The sequence below is a fragment of the Trichoplusia ni genome, chromosome 2 (genome assembly GCF_003590095.1).
Source record: "Trichoplusia ni isolate ovarian cell line Hi5 chromosome 2, tn1, whole genome shotgun sequence".
Taxonomy (NCBI): domain Eukaryota; kingdom Metazoa; phylum Arthropoda; class Insecta; order Lepidoptera; family Noctuidae; genus Trichoplusia; species Trichoplusia ni.
In genome coordinates this window covers 5,858,450-5,881,829 of record NC_039479.1, presented here as the reverse complement: position 1 = coordinate 5,881,829, position 23,380 = coordinate 5,858,450, and the positions used below count along the sequence as shown (strand labels likewise).

The window sequence follows — 23,380 nt, the reverse complement described above, 5'->3', positions numbered from 1 at the left end:
AATGGGAATCTTGTGTGAGCAAGTGTGGGGCATACAAAGTACCGGGGACGACGTATCCTCATAAAAATACTTTTTTTATTCCGCCATATTGAACGCGAATGGGACGTAATGTTGACTATTGCGATGGAAAAGTTGGACAATGTTTAGTTGACTCGCAAAACAGGAAATATATGACTGTGCTTTGTTTTGTACTATATCCTCAAAGATGTGACATACGTGACCCTAATTACGGCTTTCTTTAAATATAATATCTAAATTACACATTTATTGGGAAAAACAAAGTTAATCTTCATTATCTAAAATTAGGAGTATCTAGGAACTAAACTAATTATAATTTGTAAATAATGCATATTTTTCTTTTTATATTGATATAGCTTTCAAAATGTAAATATTAGGTTAGTTTAGTTCCTAGATACTCCTAATTACACATTTATTTAGACAATAATTCTTAAAGCACATAAACTAAACCATTAAAAATAATATTGATTTGAAACGGGAACAGGCCAAATAAATAAAAGAAAAAAAAATACAATTCCAGTTCCAACAAAATGTATTCGAAACATAAATTGCGTTCGATCGAGCACCAAGGTTGTACTCGTTTGAATACGGCACAGACAACAAGCTCATTATTCCATCAGAAATAATCGGCCCGAATTAGATCCAAGTTAGAGGTAATAAGCAATAATCAATTGGCTTGTTGGCTGAAGATTTGGGTATTTAATACTTGGTTACGTCACGCGTTATGATGTCAACATCCTTGGAAACATTACTTTATGAATTGAAGATGATTAAGACACGAGATGTTTGTTTAAGTATCTAAGTATTGACATATATTGTCATACAAAATACTTTCATAATTTCGTAGATATTGTACAGCAGAAAAGAAAAATATTATTTTTAAAGATACCTTGTTAAACACAGGTACGTCTACTTGAAAAAGTTTGCAAGTATACAGTAAATAACAGAACCTTTTACATTTCTACTTAGAGCTAATGCACAATCAGACCCTTACGATAAGAGTTACCGTAATTGGTAGCGATGGAAATGTACTTATCCAATATTGGCTGAATTTTCTCGGAGCACAAGCCCATTTAAATCCTTTCCACCTTCTTAATCATAATCAGTTTTATTAGACAGCTGTCACTGCGTTTTTTATAATGTTTTTGAGTACCTATTTGAATTATCGAAATATGCGCTGATTAAAAGGATTTTTCATGGAATTTATTAAGTTGCTATTTTGTTATTTATAAGAGTTATTTTGTTTTTTTTTTACTGGGATTTATAAACGAGTTTTGTTCGAATTATTTATACAATTTTTATCTTCTCTTTTTAAATATCAGTTCTATCTATTGAAGGTTTTTGAATATGAGGAGGAAATAATTGGTCCCGAAACCTACAGCCAAAAGGTTGTATATATCCTCAAAAAAAAATCTCTCCCTTTTAATCTAACTTCGTTAAAATAATAAAATATTCGGTACACTATCACAAAGCTGCACAATATAAATGGACGCGATATTTTCCAAAAAGTGAACCGAATAGATTTGGTAACAGAGATTTTTAACCTAAAACAAAGAGTGACTGTGACATTTTGTTTTAGTAAACATGAGTGGAATAGAGGGAATATTGGGAGAACAAACGACTATTGCTTTTTAAAAGCTACTCTGTACTATTCACTTTTTAAGCAGAAACTTTGTTGAGGTGCAAGTAAAACTTCGCTCTATATTACAAAATAGTGATGACCTGTTTTTGACAAGAGAATCTGTTTTGATACGGCCGTCGAAAATTGGAGTGGAGTGGATTGAATTCAAAATCTTACTGTAAATTCTGATCGTCATCTGACTATGACTGATTATGAAATATAGCCTTGTGTAGACAGATAAAGGAGCCTTAATAACTGGGTTCTATTTTCACCTTTTAGATACGGTACTACAAAAACATATTTTGCTGTAAATAAACCGCTACGTAAGTGAGTTGTGTACTGAAACTGAAGGATCCTTTGTCAAATGGCGGCCGGTAAAAGCTTCACCGTATTGGCGGCTGGCCGCTCACTGAAACCCCTTTGTATGGTAAAAGCAAGTTTGTGGTAAAATTGAATGAAATAAAAAATAGTTTATTGATATTACCAGAAAAAATACTTCAGATATGATTGGGGACTCGTTTTAGGCGTAAAAAAGCTGTAATGGAGGAAACCTCTCTTCCATAATAAACTTATATTTTTACTAATGATTTATAATACAAATAATGTAAATTAAAATGATTTCCAACAATGATTTCGTGTCTTATATCTGTATATCCTTATTTTAGTACAAATTAATTACGTATGTTTAAAAAAATACGAGGCAAATATTGCAAGCAACAACAAATTCATTGGAATTAAGAGAAAATCAATCTAGAAATATTCGTTCATAACATTTGTACACGACGCGAAAACATAACTTCAAATTTTACATTTTTAAGAAAGTTAAACTACCCAAAAACTGAATGAAAGTCGGCTTGACTTCAATTTCAGTTCATTGAACAAATTTTTTTGTTAACTAGCTACCTACCTATTACTCGCATCGACATCGACATGGCAAAGCAAAGCCCTCGTTCCATCGCGCGCCGGCACTAGCCGTGCACTTTAATTTGCCCGCGCAGTGCACCAACCATGTCCAATTTGATGCGGCCGGACGCAAATTATGTTCGGTACAATACAGAACGCAAGTCCCGCTCATGATAGTCTAGGATTCAGTACGGTTTGTAACAACTTGTGTTGACGAGGTATTTGAAGGTTGGTTTGTACGACAGTGTTTTGTTTTGGTTGTTATACAGGATACAATTTCAGTTGTAGTTTACAATACATAGTTGTTTTGGGATAAACGGTTTCAACGTAAAATGCAGAATGGCTAATGGTCTTATTAAAAAAATACAATCAGGAAAATGTCACCCTTGTAACTCCAGCATAGAGACAGATAGATTTTCAAGAGCATCACTCAAGAATCGTTCTGACCAACCGCTTATTATATTTGACTTCCCCGTGTTAACAGTGTATCCATTAGTAATTCACAAAATTAATTCTAGCCGTTTTTGAACTGTCTCACCATATTTTATGGAGAAAAGTATCCAAAAACAATTATAATATAAGTAATATTATTGTGGCTGTGGAAGAACGATGCCGCTCTACGCCGTGTATCACACTTCCCCATCAATAATATCTAATATTACTTAAAAACATACAAGGCCCCTGCATGTTGGACCGGTGCCCAGTGCACGCCTTTAAAAAGGACCGGGTCTTTTCCCATAAAGTTATCCCGTGACAGAAAACCGTTATGAACTAAGACGTAATGAACTATCTGTAGTAATACAAACCTGGCAAGCAAAGGTGCGTCAAGCGTCTGCGGCTGCCGCGCGTCAACCACGATGACATGCGGTAACTTGGCTTCGGAGTCGCGCCTCAGGGCGTCGAGAGCGTCGCGCGCGCTCCGCACCGAGCGCGCCTCGCCGCCCGCGCGCGCCACCGCCGAGCACGCCGCCGCGCACACGCGCGATGCACGCTCCGGAAACACGCATAGCAACTGCCGACAAAATATACTATGTTAGATTATAGCTATTTAATTGTAGATAGTTATTGTATACGAAGAAAGAAATTGCAAAAGATAGATATGTAGGTCTGGAAGAGCCTTTGCCTAGTGGGGCCTAAAGCAGGCTATACAGAAAAAAATTGCTTGTTTATTTCTTGGGGTATATTCACTGCTTAAAGTAAAGTTTTTGCGGTTATGGAAGCAACAGTGCACTACACGGTAATGCTTCCTGAAACTTTAATAATTCTTTTGTAAAAGGTTATTGGTAACTTGTAAGCCTTCATAACATCGCCAGAGAATTCTTAGATTTTTATAAAAATACATTCAATAACAGGAACGCTTCGTCTTTAAGTATTATTGAGAGATGCCGTTCTACGCTGCGCTGTTTTGCGTCTACAACCATAAAAAAAATATCTTTTAAACGTGGCGGCAGACCTTCAGTACCTAAATCTAAGTTATAATCTTTTCAGCTAAATGCTGTATTTTGATAGCATTTTGGTAATAGTTCTTGTGTCGTAAACGCGTAAAAAAACCAATAAGGTACAACGTATTAATTTTATTTATTCCAAATAATGGCATGTTTTTAGAAATCCCAATATTTTTAGATATTTATAAAATAATCTCAATTTTATCAAGTTAATATGATAATTTTCTAATAATTAAATCTCTAAACATGATCGTTATCAAATTCATACGTAGCAATAATTACTTCCGGATTATTTTTATTTTATCTGCCCTACAGTCACAGTAGTGAGCAGTGAGTAACAATCTTCAGCGGTCGGTTTGTCTTGCCTTGAGCACAAAAAAAAGGAAAAATGAACCAATTCACCCACATTATATAACGTTCGACTGAGTTTCTGTCTCTCGGTCTTTTCGCAAATATCTATGTTAGTCTGTAAGGTATATGTCTATGGGCTTTAGTAGCCTGATAATAAAATGATTTACTATTATTATTTTCGCCTCTATTAGTTTCTATGCGATGTTATTATACTTTTTTTCGGATAGGAAATCATCAAATGACTCCTCCCGGTTTCGATTGAGCGGAAGATGTCATTTACTGACAAAAATCGGCCATGTTCTTTCCTTTTACACTTTTCGGAGAATACCGCTGGCATGTTATACATATACGCTTTGTCAATAATGGCATAACCAACACACTCAATGAAAAAAAAAAGAAATTTCCTGAGATTAGTGCGTTTGCTAACTATCCAATCCTATTCTATTATGTCTGCCTCCTCTTCAGGTGTAACAGCGGGTAGGGTTACATTAGGTAATGTTATGCAAATGGTACGTTGATGCCAAATGCTAATGTACAATTTAAATTACATAACAAAACGGTGAGCGCTCATATAAATGTATTTTTAATGGACATTTGATTATTACATTTTTGTTTTCCCCCAAGGCATGCGCTTAGCACTTTATCTGTTTGGATTTGCATAATAACGTAAAAGGCACTTTTTCAAACCTTCCTTATTTAATATATTTTTAAATATATGCGTACTTCATCATAATTATTGTCACTGCTACATTAAAAAAAAAATGGCGCGTCAATTAAAAAAAGATCTGTCATCGACTCATTTAAATTTGGAAGACATTCCCGCTTCGGTAAGGCTCTCAGCAGACATTCTCGTTAGGTGGACCCATCGTAATTCATTTACCGCGCACTAATGACATTTCTACTTCCACGAATATTATGATTGTAGCTTATATTAGCTTTTGCTTGGGACTTTGTCTGTGTAGGTATGAGAAAATATTTTTTATGGCAATTATAATGTTGTCGGTCTTTCAGCTCAAAAATGCAGAGAATTGAATAAGTAGGCACAATGAATATAATTTATTCTAAATCAATGTTTAATTTAAGTGTAGCAGTAGTTGTATAAGTCGTCGCTAATGCGGGATTCTCGACATACAGGTTGGTATAATGTAAAGGACCATACACGGTGTATCACGTATTTAATAATTGTAGTAAAATATTTACTTTCAACATCTTTTCGGCAAAATCAACAGAAACATGTTTTGGAAAATGTAAAAAATATAATAAAATGAAAGCACCCACTAATATGGTCATAATTAAATTAATATAGTAGTTTTATAGTGATTCAAAAGTACCGCGACGCGCGAGGTTGCCACAAATTGAGTCAAAATATTTTAATTGACGGTGTTGCCAATGTTAATTGCTAATGGCAGTTGGTGGCACACTTCCATTACATATAAACTACATTGATGTGTTTTAAAACAATACTAAATTATTATAGAGTGTATTTTCATGTTTCTGCTTTTATTTAGAAAAATAATAATAATTTAGAAGAATAATTTACTGTTTTAGTTGAGCAAAAAGCAAAAACCTGAAGAGTTGAATAAGAAGGTCGCCTACCTTCGTATTCAACGCTTCAGGTTGTACGTTGTAGTTACTCGCATACGTCAGTTTTTGAAATAGGTTGTTTTGACTCAAAAAAAGAACTTCGTTAGATCACGTAGAGATTTCCAAAAAAAAAAATTCTTTCGGGTAATCAAAGAAGAAGATACGATAAGCTGAAATCTAATTATCACCGAAAAGTGACGTTATAAGCTCCCTTTTTTCATATAATTTTCCATCTTTGATGAGTACATTTTTCTATAGATTTACAGATATACTATTTTAAACCAAAAACTTCTGCTGAAGGTGTTTGTATATTACTTAATTACTGTAATTAGACAATACTAAGTCTTAAATGTCACGTGAAATCTAATCGTCATTAGTTTTAATAGTGACATGAATTTCTGATACCGCGTTGTTAAGGGTAATAAAGAAGGCAATTATAAACTTAATGAGATGTATTCATTAAAGTTCTACATTCGGGGAATAACATCAAAAGAAGGTTTTTATTTCGACCGACTAGTTTCGGACCCAACCGGAGTCCTTAATCATGAGCTGACGCGGCGGGCGAGCGAGTCGGGCAATCCCGATAAATATTTTTTTAATTTACCTAATAAATTAAATGAAAAATAATTTAGTCATTCTCACGATAGTTACTATGAAAAAACTCCAAACATGTTCTATCAAATTAGTCGCCTAATTAAAGGCATCTTTCGAAGTTATCCGCAAAGCTCGGTCAACAATGAGGAGTATGTGCTAAGTCTTCGAGTGTTGGTCCTCAGTACTCCTTCACGTATTGATCTAATTGGGACGACCGTCGCCGCGTCGAGGGCGCGTGGCCCATCCAATTACTAAGGGATAGCGATATTTTAAGATTAAATCTATTTACGGAAATCTATATACCTACTAATATTATAAAGCTGAAGTCTGATTTAAAGCGTTTTTCTCAGAAATTGTCCGATTTGAAAAAATATTTTAGTGTTAGAGCATGTATTGAGGAAGGTTATAATAAGCCTTATCACGCTATAATTAATAGGAGCAGTGCGTTAATTATATATGGAATAGTTGCGAGGGTTCTTAAACTGTACCTACAAGTTACAACTGATTTTAAAGACTTCTAACTTTTTTCTTAATATTAGCTCTTATAAGATATAGGAAAGTTCTTTTGTCTGTCATTCTGTTTGTTAGGCGCTAACAACTAAATTACTGAACAGATTTTGATATAGGGAAATTTAAATTCCACGAGAAGAGGGTTTTTATTTCATTTTTATCTAGCAATCTTTATTTCCTCGCCCACGGATAGCCGAGTGGTTGACGGCACCTCGCCAAACCCTCAGAACGCGACGTGTGGAAGTATTTGTGTGACCCACGAATGACCTGAGTTTGGGTGTCTTTTTGTGTGTCTCAAAGATTAATTTTCTTAAAGCGGGAATCGTTTAAAAAAAAGGAATTTTGGGCTACAATACCTGAAGTGCTTTCGCCGTAATTTAGTTAAGTGATTAGGTACTGTGTTAAGATATATCTTACCTCTAGCGGTTCCGGCGGAGTGTACAGCATAGCATTTGGGATGTGCGCGGGCGGCGGCGACCTGTTCTGCAAAGAGAGATACTTCCGTGTAATATACATTAACAGAAGATTAACTAAATGTTTACTCTATGGAAAATAGAAAATTAGTGTAATAACCTCAAATAGATATAAAGACACCTATAAAAGAGGAGAGGCGTTATTTGTAAAAATATCAACTTTTAATAAAAATTGAGTATTTTTCATTATTAAAACACTAAAGTGTGCATGGTAATATTTTAAAATATAAAACTAAGCCTAACGAAATAAAATTGCCTAGATAGGAAATTCAAATAAAATTTCGATATTCAATACAATTTAAGCAAGTATTTATCATAGCAACATACATATACACGGTGATTTTTTAGTCGTCTTACAAAAGCAGCCCAGTTCATGTATCCGACGTAAAATACCCCCAGGCGCGATTTTTTTTTTTATCATCAACTAAGATAGTAAGTACGAAGAAAAATAAAAACAAGAGAAATCTGAAATATACTCTTAAAAATGATAAAACGCCGCCGCCCGCGCCCCTCACCATTGCAATTTGTACAAGGCTCGGACCGCGCTCGCAACAGAGCTGTGTTTCTAAAAAGCTACGAATTGCATTATAATATTGAATAAAAATTGCATTTTAAATTTATTAAAATCTCCAGTGTTCTTGTCATTGGATACATGAACTGGGCTGCTTTTGTAAGACGACTCAAAAATCACCGTGTATATTTCCAAACGATTGCTCAAAAATTACATGATAATACATATTAAATTTCACAAAGTTAGAGGAAAGTATCCAGGGTAAATATTTAAGTCAATTTGACGAGTATCGGTACATAACGATATTGGTATTGGGCCAGCGTCAAAGCAATTGGAAATGAGATGTAATTCATCTTGCGTCTGTTAGTAGCGAGTACTTTGTAATGTCACAAATATTTAAACAGAGATAGATGTGAGGAAGTATTATTAAATATGCTATCTGTAGGTAGGTGCCGTTGTTTAATTATTGAAGATATAGATAAGCTAAAAATTGCTAATACAAAAACTGCAAAATTCAGTTCTGATATATCATTATAATTTGTTTTATAACATTAAATTTATATCTAGTTAAGTCCGCGGATTAAGGATTTATTTGCGCTTAACATTCACTCCAACATGTTTAATAATATTTTTATTCATAAATGTATTTTCATGAGTGAAAATATTACATTTGGAAAATTATGCATCTCATTCAATGCAATGGAAGAAAACATGATGCTTAAGTAAAAATAAAATTAGTAATAAATTAAATAATGCTGATTATTATTATGTATAAGCAGTTAATTTTATAATAACAGACACATTTGGCATGCAATTGATTCCAATAGCATTTGACTTTATTGGCATAACACTTTCATAATCATTTTTTTAAAACATTAAAATTGTGCCTGTCAATGGATTTTTCTCGGAACAAATACCATACTTAAACATGCCAACCCTCGCGGGACCAAACCAGGTCCGGTATACGGAAACAAAGTTAATATCAGTTAGGCGGCTTATCAAAGTCTGTAAAACTATTAAGGCTAGACTTCTCATCTTAACATCCCTAGAGTGTTAATCTCTTAGCGATCCTCGTGTTAGACATTAAAATGACCAATTTATTTATAGGCATTAAGATGTGTGAAAGAGTTCAAAGAATCTATAGATAAGTTGCGAGGTTTTTACGGCACCCAATTCTTCATCTGTGTTTAAGAAAAAAAGAAAGAAAGAAAAATTTATTTGTAAGAATTTCAATTTAGGAACAATAAAAAAAGTAGGTAAGCTTGAATATGCACTTCATCAGCATCATCATCGGCAAGCCTTGTCCCAAATATGTTGGGGTCGGCTTTCAGTCTAGCCGGATTCAGCTAAGTACCAGTGTTTTACAAGGAGCGACTGCTAATCTGACCTCCTCAATCCAGTTACCAGGGCAACACAATACCCTTTAGTTAGACTGGTTATCGGAATATGAAAGACTCCCGCACTTATATTTGAATACCTTATCACAATTTAATAAAGGAACTTACACGACTATCTAAGCGCAATGTAACGACAAAAACACATTAAGTTACCACAACTTTAACGAACGTTCTGTCTGCTAAACTTATTAAAAAGTAATTATTTACTCATTTAAGTTTAATGTGTTGTGTTTTAATATCACGTATGAGTGTCCTCAGGGCTTTTCAAACGAGGTTTAGGTGCTCTCTAAATGAGATGAAGCGGTGACAAACTGCACACTCTTTGTATACTTACTTACTAACATGTTTCAAAGTAATGCGGCCTTATTTTATTACTCTACTAGCTGTTGCCCGCGACTTCGTCTGCGTGGTTAGAAGATATAAGTTATGACTTCTTCTTCGCTCCTATTGGTCGCAGCGTGATGATATATAGCCTAAAACCTCTCTCGATGAATGGTCTATTCAACACAAAAATATTTTTTCAATTTGAACCAGTAGTTCCTGAGATGAGCGCGTTCAAACAAACAAACAAACAAACTCTTCAGCTTTATATATTAGTATAAGTATATTAGTATATAGATGCCAACGATATCTTCGCTACGTTTCATCGATTTTTAATTTCTCGCGCGGAGATTTTAATATTACGATAACTCATTACCTATTCACTTTTTTGGTGTAGTGTAAAAGGCAATTTAGTTCTATATTACATGTATAATATATCTATATAATATATCTTATTTATTTGGATAAGGATTAATACTGTATTGTTAAAAATAGGTTCGTAAATAACCCATAATTTTACTGTATAAAGAAAACACATAAAAATGGTTATTGTGGGTTATCCTTGGAAGATGACAATGACAATGACAATGACAAATCTTTATTATGAACTTTACAAGTGCATCTTTCAGGTGAGACTCTGACCTCCAGACTAGTAAGATAGACATATACCACCGCGGACTTTTTTGTAGATTTATTAAAGAGGTACAAACCCGCCATACATAGTTTTGTTGTAACTCAAAAGGTTTTGGCAGCGTTCTCGAGGAAAGCTCTCGAATGGCTTAATTTTTTCCGACATGTTTAACTAATATCGTTGTAATATTGTCAGTTTACACAAAACCTAAACTTATACACTAAAACCTTCCTCAAGAATTGCTCTATCTATTGTTGAAAACCGCATCAAAATCCGTTGCGTAGTTTTAAAGATTTAAGCGTTCATAGGGACATACAACATGATGACAGAAAAAGCGACTTTGTTTTATACTATGTAGTGATGTATTTAATAACCGATCAAGTGCGAATCGGACGGACGTAGGAGGTGCAAAAAGGTTAATGAAAAACCAACTGGTAGGGATGGGTTTTTTATTTTATTAGTCAACAATTTTATGACCATAACACCGTTGCTTAACCGTGATCTTTATTGATAGCATTATTTTGTGTTTATGGCGGTAAAGATTGTTTTAACACATTCAAGAAATAAATCTGTTTCAAAGAAAATCTAAATCCTCAATTATTATTTTTAATATTTTCTGGTTTTTTTTTTGTAAAAAATGTTTATTAATTACCATTGCATTACTGCGTGACGTAATAAGTACAGACATGATAGGGTGTGGAAGAAACACGTCTAACGATAAACAAAATTAAAATCAAAACTAAATTAATCATTAACTTAGCAATTAATGTTATAACATACGCAAATATTACATCAAAACTTTCACTTAAGAAAGTCAGTCTGAATACCATTGATGTCTAAATAATTGCACTTAAGTTCAGGAAATTAATGTTTAACGACTTCCGACGCTGTTGTCTGTACAGGATTGCCTATTCGACATTAATGACTATTGAGAATTAATTAAAATTAATGTCATTTACTGGTCAGGTTTGATTATGTAAACAAATCATTGGTAATGAATTAATGATATAATGAATAATTGCTGAATAAGCAATGATAGGTAGGTTTTAAATCGTTACGTTTATGTGGGCTTTACTTTAGTTTTTGAAAGACTGGTAGGATGGTACTGCTAGCCAAGTTCTCTCATAAATTCTTTTTAAAAACTTCATTATGAAAGAAGATTAAAAAGGTAAAGAAATGTTAAATTATTTACTAACTTTTTAATAAGTTAAATTGTTGTATCAAGTTATCGCCTAAAACGCCGATCATGAGTTTAATATTTTTATTAAGTCGACGAAAATAATCGTTAACTTTTTCACCGATCACGCTTAAGTTAATAGGAGTAGAGCAGTAATGAAATCTAATGTGTTACTAAAACGAGAACTATAATGCGTGCAGAAGCTAAACCTAACATAACGCTATCTAAAACTTACCCTCTTCATAACCACGATGGACAAAGAATCGCGCATCAGCTATTTTAAATTGTAAAATTAATCGTTGCAATGTTTATTTTTTAACATAAACCTCTTTACACAGGGAATGTGTCACAATTAATGTGTATGCTGTAAATAAACTGACAATCACAATGAAAACACAGACAAACAGTCGAAAACAGCATCAATTAAATTAAAATCATTAAATCAATCAATAGAGGTCCACATCTCATGTTGCCTCTGCCCGTTACGTCAGCCAATAGTTAATTAGAAGCACTCCCTTTGGGCTCAGTACCTCCACAAGGACTGACAAACGAACCCTTAAATAATTATGTGGTTGGGCTATAACACTGCCTGATTGCCATTTGTTTTCGAAGAAATAATAACGTGGATAAGACGTTGTAATAGAAAACGAATTGAAAACTTGTAATGTAAGGATATAAATGTCATTCGAATTTCTATTATCATATTTTAGATCTCTAAGATACAAGCTAGGTTTAGTTTGTTCGATGGTAAAGATTACCTGTGACATTACTTGCAACATAAACAGAAATAGCGGTCTTATAAGTTAATATCTTTAGCGAACATTGTGAATATAAGAAATAAATTTATTTTAACCCCAATTATTTTCATGATATTGCTAATTTAATATGTTGAAGCGACTCAATCGGCAATTTGGGTCCCAGTTTCGCTACTTACAATTGCCGATTAATGGAAATAGGTTCAAATTAACACTATTTGTATCCTAAGCATTTCGTAGACACAATAACTGGACATTCAGTACGATGCGGAACACTAACTGTCAATTTAATGAACTTCCAATTTTTGATTTCGTTAAACGATTAGGAGAACACAAAAAGTGTCAAATTTACTCCAATTTCCATTCATTCATCGGCTATTGTAAATAGCAGAATCGGAGCTCTGGTTTAAAGGCCCGTTTAAACCAAAGGTTTACTTGCCCGTAAGGGGGTCATTAGAAACTGTGTTCAAGTCATGGTTTTAAAAAATTAAAGGCCCTTGAAATGTCATAGCGCAGTGACATTGGCAATTCAAAATTGAATAAAATTTATACAATTATAACTCCAATTAAAATATCTAATTATGATTATACCTAATATTATCTAGATAAGAAATTATCTTTATTAATAAAATTCTATAATTTTAAAACTCGATTATTTTCCTGTTGTGATTTCAGGCATTCTTTTCAAGATATAATTTACGTAACTCTTACGTAAACATTTACGTCATTGGTTTCAATTGAATTATCAATTGCTGCACGAAGTGCTTGTGGTCACCACGCAAAACCCACTGTGCGCCACGTGTTGCAGGTTCGATCCCAGCGTAGGACAAGCATTTGTGATCCACGAATGCTTGTTCTGTTTCTGAGTTTGTGCACGTGATTTGAATGTTTGCGAAACCCCCCGCGACACAAAGATTAAATTCATTAGTGCGGAAAATACTTTTTAACAATAAAAATAAATTAATAATTTATTTAAATCGCGTAACATGTTCAAATAAGGGCTACATCTAGCAGAGGGTTGGGATAGGCTGAGTTAAGTTGATTAATAAAAAGTTCTCAACACCAAGGAGTCTTTAACCATGAGTTAGACAAGCCAAACTCATCCCTCACTTTGTAACTTAAGGTGATATATCTAAAAATACATAGAAACTAACAGTGTACGTATATGTGGTACTCTATATAGGTATGTTGTGTGACAGTATCCCGTATTGCCCGGGGCTAAACGTTGGATATTTCGTTCACATTTCACGAGCTGTTTTTCGATTCCCCGGGCGGACTGTTATTGTATTTCGTTTGATGATTTCTCAGTAACCAGCTGCCGAACTATTATGAAAAAAGGATTGTTGCTAGGGGACGTTTAATAATAGGTACTTCTATTATTAAGCGGAATACATAGTTCTTAGAAATATTTTACTAAATATGTTGTTGTTTTTATAGCCTCTTGATGTGGGGTATAGCCATAAATACTACACATATTTTTTTAAGAAGTTTAAGTTTAAGGTGGCCTTTTTTTTAATCTATTTGTTAGTTTTTTTTCAAAAAGCGAAAGAGATGGTAACTTTCGCCTTTGCAAAATTTCATATGCTTGCTAAACAATCGTTAAAAGAAATAATCTCTTTCTGTAGTAACCAAACACTTTAAACCTATAAATACCCATAAAATTTACGTAGGACGATAAACTCAAATCTATTTTTCCGTATTTTCATATTCTGACGTCATCATGAAAATATTTGACGTCTGACGCGATTTCTGAATCCAATCTTGAATGTGAAACGAGATTATCATGAAAACATTGCGTCATCGACTTGTCGTAAGGTAAAGCGTCATTATCATGAAAATATTGATAAATCTCTGACGCGAAAACTTGATAACTGTTCCTATAGCGATGAGCAAACTGTTGGTATGTAGTATGTTTTACTTGGGAACACCGAACATAAATTGATTATGGTAATGCTAAAATCAATCTTACTACGTTGTAATAAAGATGTAAATCATCTAATGTTGCTGATTCTGTGAAGTCGACTGAAATCAAGTAAACTATAATCAATGGCTTATATCTGTCAAATGAATCATAATTGCTTAAGCGACGGGAAACAACTCAAGGTAATCTTATTTATTGATTGTTTGAACTGATTAATGGCGTAAATTTCATCCTAGGTTTTTCCAGACACGTGAGTTATGGTTAGCTGTCTTACCGGTTTCATTTAAATACCGTATTTCAAACGAAGCAATTGAGAGAAGAGTATATTGATAACTACTCATACAGTCGTTTTATCATTAACCACTTTAAAACAAAACACTACCATTTGAATTTCGCAACAAAGAAAACTGTCTATCCCTTTCTATCCCATAGTCTGTTCTGTCTGTATATTGAGCTTAATTTCCTCAGCAACAAGCTACTGTATCCGATACTCTTCCTATTATTCCTAGCAATAGTTACCTCCATACAGATCGGCGTATCGGAAATTTTCATTCACAGAGTATCGTTCACAATAACTGTCATTGAAACGCCAAAGAAGAACAATAGCAATTCTGAATGAATTCGGGGGAACATCAATCGGGCTGGAATTTAATAGAGTGGTATGAATATGGGTAGGTTAATTATCCTTTTGGTTTTACAGTTTAATAAGTGAGTTACGGTAATGATTTGATATAAAACAAACCAAGAAATAGGGGTGTGTGAGGTTTTTTAAGTGTAGCATTAGATATAAGTTGAAAGGTAAATCATGTGCTAAAGTGATTGTTAATATTTTTAGAAGGACTCGAAAAGACTTAAGAAACGTTAAAACAGCGGAACAACATGGAAATTTATCCGTAATTAATATGACAGTAAGTGAATATATCAAAGAGACCAAAAAAGAGATTGATATGAAAATGAATGAATGAGTAATGGTGAACCTAAATAATTTAGAAATAGGACAAGGAGAAGAAAAGCTTATTAAAATTAACCTCGTAAAAGACTAGAAACTACGTGATAAAGAACAAAGCACAAAACTAATACACGTCGATATAAATCAGAGCCCTGACGCTGCCCGCAGTCACACCGCGCCGAGCGAACAAATAAATATCAATTTAGTACTATTTACTCACACTGTTGTTTACGCAAAATCTTCTACAACTATACAATAGTTTTGGAATTTAATTTATTTGCTTTCAGTCTGTGTTGACTGTTGTACCAAACTTTTGTCCAAACAGTTTTCAATGTTTATATTGACATTCAAATTTTGTTCAAATTTTACTCAATCTCAAATACCAATTATTTGAGATTTGTACCTCTTGCCTCTGTAGTACAACTGTAAGTATTTTTATTTGAATTTCTGAAGCGATTACACGAGAAAATTCGTCAAACTATTTCTAAGGTTAACTTCATTAGTATACAGAGTTTGAATTCATCTTATCTATCTCCATACAAATTATGATACTTAAATACAAATGCTAGGTACTTTAAACCGTACGTGCTAAGAGTTCTGATTCAAAAGCGTTCGATTTAACCCAAAATTGCACTTATTTTTATGGTTACAGAACCAAAATACGTAATTCTGTCTGATCATTTGTTCGTCCGTCCTTCCGTATGTGTCTGTCTCCCAGGTTATATTTCATGAAATGTGATAGCTAAGCAGTTAAAATTTTACACATTATGTATATTTGCTGCTGTAACAAAAAAGAAAATATATGTATATGTCTCTCTCTTCTCTTCTTTACTTCACGGGTTTTACTACTTTATTATATTGTAAATACGCTTTATTAGAACTTCTTTATCTGCATTAGAACCTTTATCTTTTTTTTTACAAATAGTTGTGATTTCTGCAAAGGAAATTGTGACGTCACTGCCTATGATTATTTATCAAACACCTTGCCAACAAACTCATTGAAAACTTTAGCACACTACTCATTTACATTCCTAATATTAGAAAGAAAATAGTCCGCGCGAACTTTTATGATCACTTTATGATTACATTTTTATATATCAACGTAAGAGAAATTGAGTCAAATAGCTCCTTAGTGATTGTTGATAAACAATTTTTATCACGTAAAAAAGATTTACTTAGGACGAAACTAGAAATACCTTAAGATGGCAGTAATCTATTCAGTGATAAAACAGATGTTAATGAACTAGCTGTTGCCCGCGACTTCGTCCCCGTGGGTAGAAGATATAAGTTTTGGTTTATACCTGCCCTGTTTTTTCCACATTTTCCATTGTATCTTCGCTCCTACTAGACGTAGCGTGATGGTTTATAGCCTCAAGCCTTCCTCGATTAATGGTCTATTCAACACAAAAAGATTTTTTCAATTTGGACCAGTAGTTCTGGAGATTAGCGCGTTCAAACAAACAAACTCTTCAGGTTTATATATTAGTATATAGAAGTATATAGATTATGAATTGACATTGAAGGTTGAGAAAAGATACTTAAATTATTTACTAATACAAAAAAGCTTAAATGTATAAAGATTTAAATAAGTCGCGTTTTTATAATAAACCAAACTAATTCCATCACTTTAATCATTCGATGAAATGTTAGTTATTCGTCTTGGTGACAAATTAGTTCAATTGAATCTGGATTCTGAAAGTTCATCGACAATAATGTCGATTTTCATTGTGACTATCAAAAGACTCAGCCAACACGTGCGTATTACACATGCAATAAAAAACCTACGTCAGAAGCACATTATACTAAAGATAATGACTTTCATGTCAAATTTTCTTATCACGGTCTGACGTACAAAGGACATCCGACGCTAGTCTGCCACCAATTACTTGGGGGACACATGTTCGTATGCGACGACTAAGATTAATGTCGAAATGTCAACCGAGTAAATCTTTCAATCGAGACCGTAATACGTGTTTATTTTTATACGAAAAAGGTGACGGCAATTATAATGAAGATTAGGAAGGTTAACAAGGTAAAATTTTTGTTGGTGGAGTTTATTAGATATAGAATGGAGTTTTACTTCTCAAACTGTACAGTTTGGTAAAAGTAGCCAACAATAGATTAAATTGAGCTGAACACTAGTACAAATAGAACATCAGTAGAATAAAGCGTGAAAAGGCCGCAACCATACGAAGTGTAGCAAATGATCAATTCAAAAATCCATCCAAGAAAGCTTGGAATTTGAAAAAACGCAATGCACGCAAAAATTATCATCTTTAACCCGAAATATAAAATGAAATAAATTATTGTTTTTCTGCAAGTTGAATAGCAACTGCTAGTATAATATCATCACTTTTATGAGTATTCTTTTTAACTCGTTGAAATGAATTGAGTATAGCAAGACTGATACTCTTAATGATTTCATTTCATTTCAGCAATTTACACAACTATTGTCCTTAAATTTCTAACAAACAAGGTAAAGGCTGAACAAAAATTATCATCACCACAATCACACAAAACATGCTTAACAAACAAGTAAATTGTAATTAAAGATACAGAATCTAGATAAACACACACATCCTAGTCGTACAAATGTTTTCAACGAGTCGTCTGATGGCTGGTTGATAAAATATAAATTGTAATGGAGATTATAGTTTGAGATTGTTATCAGGCATCGGGGTAGTGGCGCTTACCGGCCGTGTACCGATACGGTAAGGTAAACGAGGCCAGATTTCAAGTACTCAAGGATAATTAGTAATGTAATTCTATTAAATAATGCGCCTATATTATTTTCATCATGTTTTTTGGAGATGGATTCACAATTTTTTAGGGGTAGGTAAAGGTTATTAAGCGGCGTTTTCGTTATGATTTCGTCTCAAAAATCGCGTGTAGTAAAATAAATCCTGAACACATATTATCATCATTAGCCTTGAATTATCCACTGCTGCATAAAACCCCTTTTTAATTCCACTCCCTCTCCTTCCTGCCCTTTTTATTCAACTAGCTCCTGTTTTTTTAATACTTTTTCTAATTTAATACCCCTGTGATTTGCCTACTATACGGTTATAAATTTCCCCCACCTATCGTCATCACATTCTTACAGACATTTTTAATATTAATACCTCTTTTTGATCCGTCTCCAGACAAAGTCCTAGCCCCAAATCGAGAAGATACAAGCATTGATTACCACAATCCCTTACGAGTTGTCACTTATCCGAGTAAATTCCAACGAGCACATGACACGATGAACAAGCGTGTAACTTTATTCACGTAATGACATGTGTTCGGTCAGCCGCGTGACATTGCCTAACAAAGCAGAATGCATCGCGCCGTAGTCGCTCGGTGTCAGTAAGTCAATCGTCGAGCTGAAGGGGAGGCAGAGGGTTGCAGTGAATATATCTACTGATATTTATAGATATTATAAGACCACCCTATAGAGTAAGAGCCAGTGGACCCCAGACCTACGTTATTTTATAAAAGCTGAAAATTTGTAACGATGGCTGTTTTCCTGCATCATTTGGAAATGGTGTCTCAAAATAGTTAATCAGTAGATATTGTTTGTAAAATTATATTTGTACTTTGCTTAGAGCATAAGGGTAACCACGACACACAATAACGCACATAATCTCAACGAATTCTGAAAATATTCGTTTCAGTATGTACTCCAAAAGAATGACTTACGTCGTTAGTTTAATTTAAAGAATATAAATATTCTATACCTAATTATAGTTTAAGACAATTCGGATTCATCTGATCTATACATAGCATTGCCATTAGCATTAGCATTGCACACTGCCTCTGGCGATTTACCTGCGCCGGGCAGATCAGCCAGTTGACTGACAGAAGCATGACTCCATCACATAATCCATTAGAACACATCACTTCCAATACTCCCACTAAAGAGGATTATTGCAGATGCATATTCGCTGTACCGATGTTTCATGGAATAATTAACCTTAAATTCTCAAAAGTTAAAGATTTATTTTGAATGACCTGTTAAATTCTTTTATTGAGAACTATTTTACAACACCAAAAACATTCCGTATAAAACTAGAAAAGTCTTAATGGACCTGTTTGTTTATCTCTAAAAAGAAATGAAATCTAGACAAAGTCGTGCCTAGTCTAAGGTATCTTACTGTGATTTCTTTATTATTACTTAATAGTGTGACTTGTAAGTTGTGCTACTGGTAAGTGACGTCACACGAGATTATAAACCGCAAGTTTTTTTTAAGATAAATAACAAAAATGGTTTAAAATATTTATTTTTAACGTCTAAATGTGGTATCAGTGAATGTTACCAGCAGTATGCCGGCGATGCTACTAAACTGATTACGATTAGCTATCAATTAAGGAAATAAATATTAAACAGTTAAAGTATGACTTCCTTATTAAATATCTTGAATGAATAAATCTTATTATACTAAACAGAGATTATTTTTAAATCAATTCAAATTACTACTCGATTATCGTACTTCATTATTATAATTATGTACTCGTATCATACGTTAATCGCGTTATCGACTAAATACATAGGCCTTCCCCGGATATACCATTGTTAATTTCCTTTCCAATCTTTAAGAATGGAACTAACTTTTTTCTATAGTCGATGTTGTAATTTTTTTGCTGTGTGTCACTTGAAAATACAGAAACAAATAGGAAATGTGTCGTGTCATGGTTCATCAAAGCCTTAAACAGGGGAGTGGTTGAGGTTGTTATTACGGTTTTGTTGTTTTATATTATTTTTTGTTATATAATATTATTAAATTTATAATAGTAATAGTAATAGTAATATTGGACAACATTCACACAACGCCATCTAGTCTCAAACTAAGCAGAGCTTGTATTATGAGTACTAGACAACTGATAAACATACTTATATATTTCTAAATAAATACATAATATAGATAAATTACACCCAGACACAGAACAAATGATCGTATCTAAGAGACGGACGGAAAGACAGCTAGCTCCTTACAATTTTAAATCCTAGTTGTTTGACCTTAATAACGAAGTTATTTTAGCCGTATCGATAAAATAAACAGGTGCTTATAGGTTATCTTCATTATATTTATGACATTAATTGTTGGGTACTAACCGTTGTTCCCTACAAGCTTGTATTACGATAAAATATTTTATTATATTCATATGTTCACATTCATCACCACCAAGAGCAAGCCTTTGCCAGTATCAACGTACTGGCAAAGGCTTGCTCTTATCGATCTGGTACTTTCCTCAAAATTTCAGTCCAGGATTTTTCTTTTGCCTTTTGTGTATCAGGTACCTACACAAATCACGTTAACAGTTTCAGACAACCAGGCAGACATCAGCCTGAATACACTCGAAAAAGAACGAGCCGTCTGGCACGCGCCTGGCCCTAATCGAAGGTGAGCCAAGCAGACTCACAGTACGCAAATCCGCGCCTACGATGGCCTGGTGACGTCACGTGGCTCCAGACCCCAGGAGTGCCTCTTTTCCTCGCTTGTCAGTCCTTCCTCGCAGTCCTTTACCTATGATTTGTGGATCACACAATCCTATGCCAATATTGAATCCACAGAACGTCGTGTACAATGATCATTGACTTTGTAACCACTACATAACTAGCCTTGCATTCACACAGGTGAATGAAACCATTACAATGCTGCTGTGGCGTTTATGCTACTGCTGGATTTCGGGTTTCAAATTATTCGCGTATGGCAAGAGAATATTCGATTAATCCGAAAAGCCGGGCACTGACACAAGGGCGGCTGATGAATTCTAACTTAAATTTGATTTGCATGACGTTTTTGTGTGACTGAGAGATAGTATCACATTTACATGTATTTAGCAGTATAAAAGTGAAACACTGATATCAACAAATGGGAAAATTTCCTATTTCGGTCGTTTCAACGCTTACTTACACTTCGATGTTTGTAAAATAATGTTTGAAAAAATATCCTGCAGTGCAAAATAACCTAAACAGGATTCTGTACTAAAAATTGCTTCAATAATTACCTCATACTACAAAAACCTCTTTTTGTAATATAAACACAAGTGTGAAAATAATATTCAATAAAAAAATAGGTATAAATATAAAAATACAGTAAAAATTTGCCGGACAAGCCTCCAAAACTGTCACATGAACAAAGGAAGTAGAACCAGTTATTCGTAATTAAACAATTAACAAAATACAGTTTAACTCTAAGTCTAAATCGACATACAATGAACCTAATTGGAACATCCTGTCGTATCGAATCACTCAATCCAATTATAGAGAAAGTCATGTTTCGTTTGGAAGACGACAGCCGCAGGCGTTGTACCAGCCAAGCTAACATACTAATTCAATTCTATCTACGCATGCATTGACAAGGTAATCTGTCACCAATACTCGAAACCAGTTCAACTTCGCTCGTTAAAAAGATCTGGTTTCACTTATTTAGTTGGACTGGTTTAAATGTATACGCAGACTCGCTATGTCAGAAAGAAAGTTCAATGGAAAACCAGGAAAAAAAATACAATTTCCTAGATCAAATTTACATGACCTACTAGGCCAGCTACAAATCAGAAATGATCCTACGGGATATCTGTGTACCAAAATTCATCGAAATCCGTTCAGACGTTTTGCGAGAAAGAGTAACAAAAATCCATCCATCCAAATAAACATTGACGTTTAATATGATATTAGTAAGACAAGTAAAATATCCACAATTTAATTTTATGTTTGACAAAAGCTAGGAAATTGACAAAAAATAAATCAGAATCATATAAGCGCCTTAACTTTCATATCCACACCTACTTGTATTGATAAGATAACAAAATTATGAACTATCCTACGTCAATTTTTCCCGATACATTTCTGATTGGGCAGTTGTATTTTGTTTCACTTACCTCTTCAATATCATCATCGTCACCAGTTTCCTCGGCAATATTAGTTAGCATAATACTAGGTCTGATGGATACCCGATTTCTAACGTTGGATTTCTTAAAAACGTCACTGTCTTCTTTTGTATCATCAGCTAGGACCGCAAACTGTTCGTAAAAGTTTATAACTCCGGTGAGTTCACCGTCTATGGTATTTGAGGTGTTTGTGTTATTAGAGTTTGCTGCTTTATTACTTTTGTCAACAGAGATTTTTCTATCTTCTAATTGTCGGTACCCATCAGCGTCCTGATTCTCGCCAAGCAAACTAATCCTTCTCACATTTCTCGTCGCATATTCGTATTCCAAATCGAAGCCTCTCTCCTCAAACAAGCTCTTGAAACGGGCCCAACATCCCAATTTCCTAGTTTTATCCGACTGTTGGTTCTGCACTACATTTTCCGTGCTCTTGTCCATTTTTACTGTTTACTCGTATTTTCGGTTGAATAAACAGGAAAAGATGAAATCCATTATACGATCACCGTTTACATAATAAATCTACAGTCTGGCACGACTATAAGGCCCTACGAATAAAAATCAATGCCAATCTAAACATCAATGATTATGTAGATAGTGTTCTGCTGTTCGATAATGATGATATTACTTATAATTGATTCGGGGTTACATACTGTTAGTTTTAAAGTAGTCACTTTGCTAATATATCTGTTGATCTACAGGAAAACACTCTTACAGATATTGCACCCAATTAGCTGAAAACTTTATCTCTAAAACTAGATTTTCACTAATGTTACACGAAACTTCACTTCACACAGAACTGTTTATAACAGAACATATGACCGCACGTGCTTTCAGTATATTTTCGAATTCATACGTGTACACTCCTGACAATGCGCTAAATGAAACTAAAACATTACGACCTATCCGATTGTGTGGGACATTCGATAATTCTTATCGATTTCAGTCGCACTGATTACGTCTAATTATTTGTTATTTAAAAAACGTAGATTAAGATAGAGTACATTTTGTGTTTTTCAAGGGTATCTTCCTAATAACCTTTAATTTTATTTTACCTACAGATTATTAATAACTTGTACATAGAATACAGCAATCAAAATGTTCTGCTAACGTTTGTAAACTCGAGGTTTCTTGTTACTTATGTTAATAAAGGATCATATTTCAAACATTGATCTAAAACTTAAGCAATATTTATATTTACATTTAATCGCACAAATTTCGCTAATTGAGGATTTATTGATTGCACGGATTTAGTATGTATCGTTTTTATCGATGTAAGCATAATTCTGTGTGTATGTAGGTATGTATGTGTGAGCGTGGCCTATGTTACATGCTAACTCCTTTTCCTT

The 23,380-nt window shown here is 33.9% G+C and overlaps 1 protein-coding gene across 7 annotated transcripts in view; it reads right to left on the bottom strand.

Moving 5' to 3' along the window:
- Positions 1-23,380, bottom strand: part of LOC113504804 (high affinity cAMP-specific and IBMX-insensitive 3',5'-cyclic phosphodiesterase 8) — a 144,708-nt gene that overhangs the window by 61,814 nt on the left and 59,514 nt on the right. For 5 of the 7 annotated variants that reach the window (XM_026887280.1, XM_026887287.1, XM_026887314.1 and 2 more), the window contains 2 exons: positions 7,444-7,509; positions 3,349-3,554 (listed from right to left, as the gene is read on the bottom strand). In XM_026887280.1, coding sequence (XP_026743081.1) covers positions 3,349-3,554; positions 7,444-7,509 — 272 coding nt within the window. Of the gene's footprint in view, positions 1-3,348; positions 3,555-7,443; positions 7,510-22,025; positions 23,054-23,380 lie in introns of those variants that run through there. The other 2 variants (XM_026887265.1, XM_026887272.1) reach the window with 2 other exon arrangements.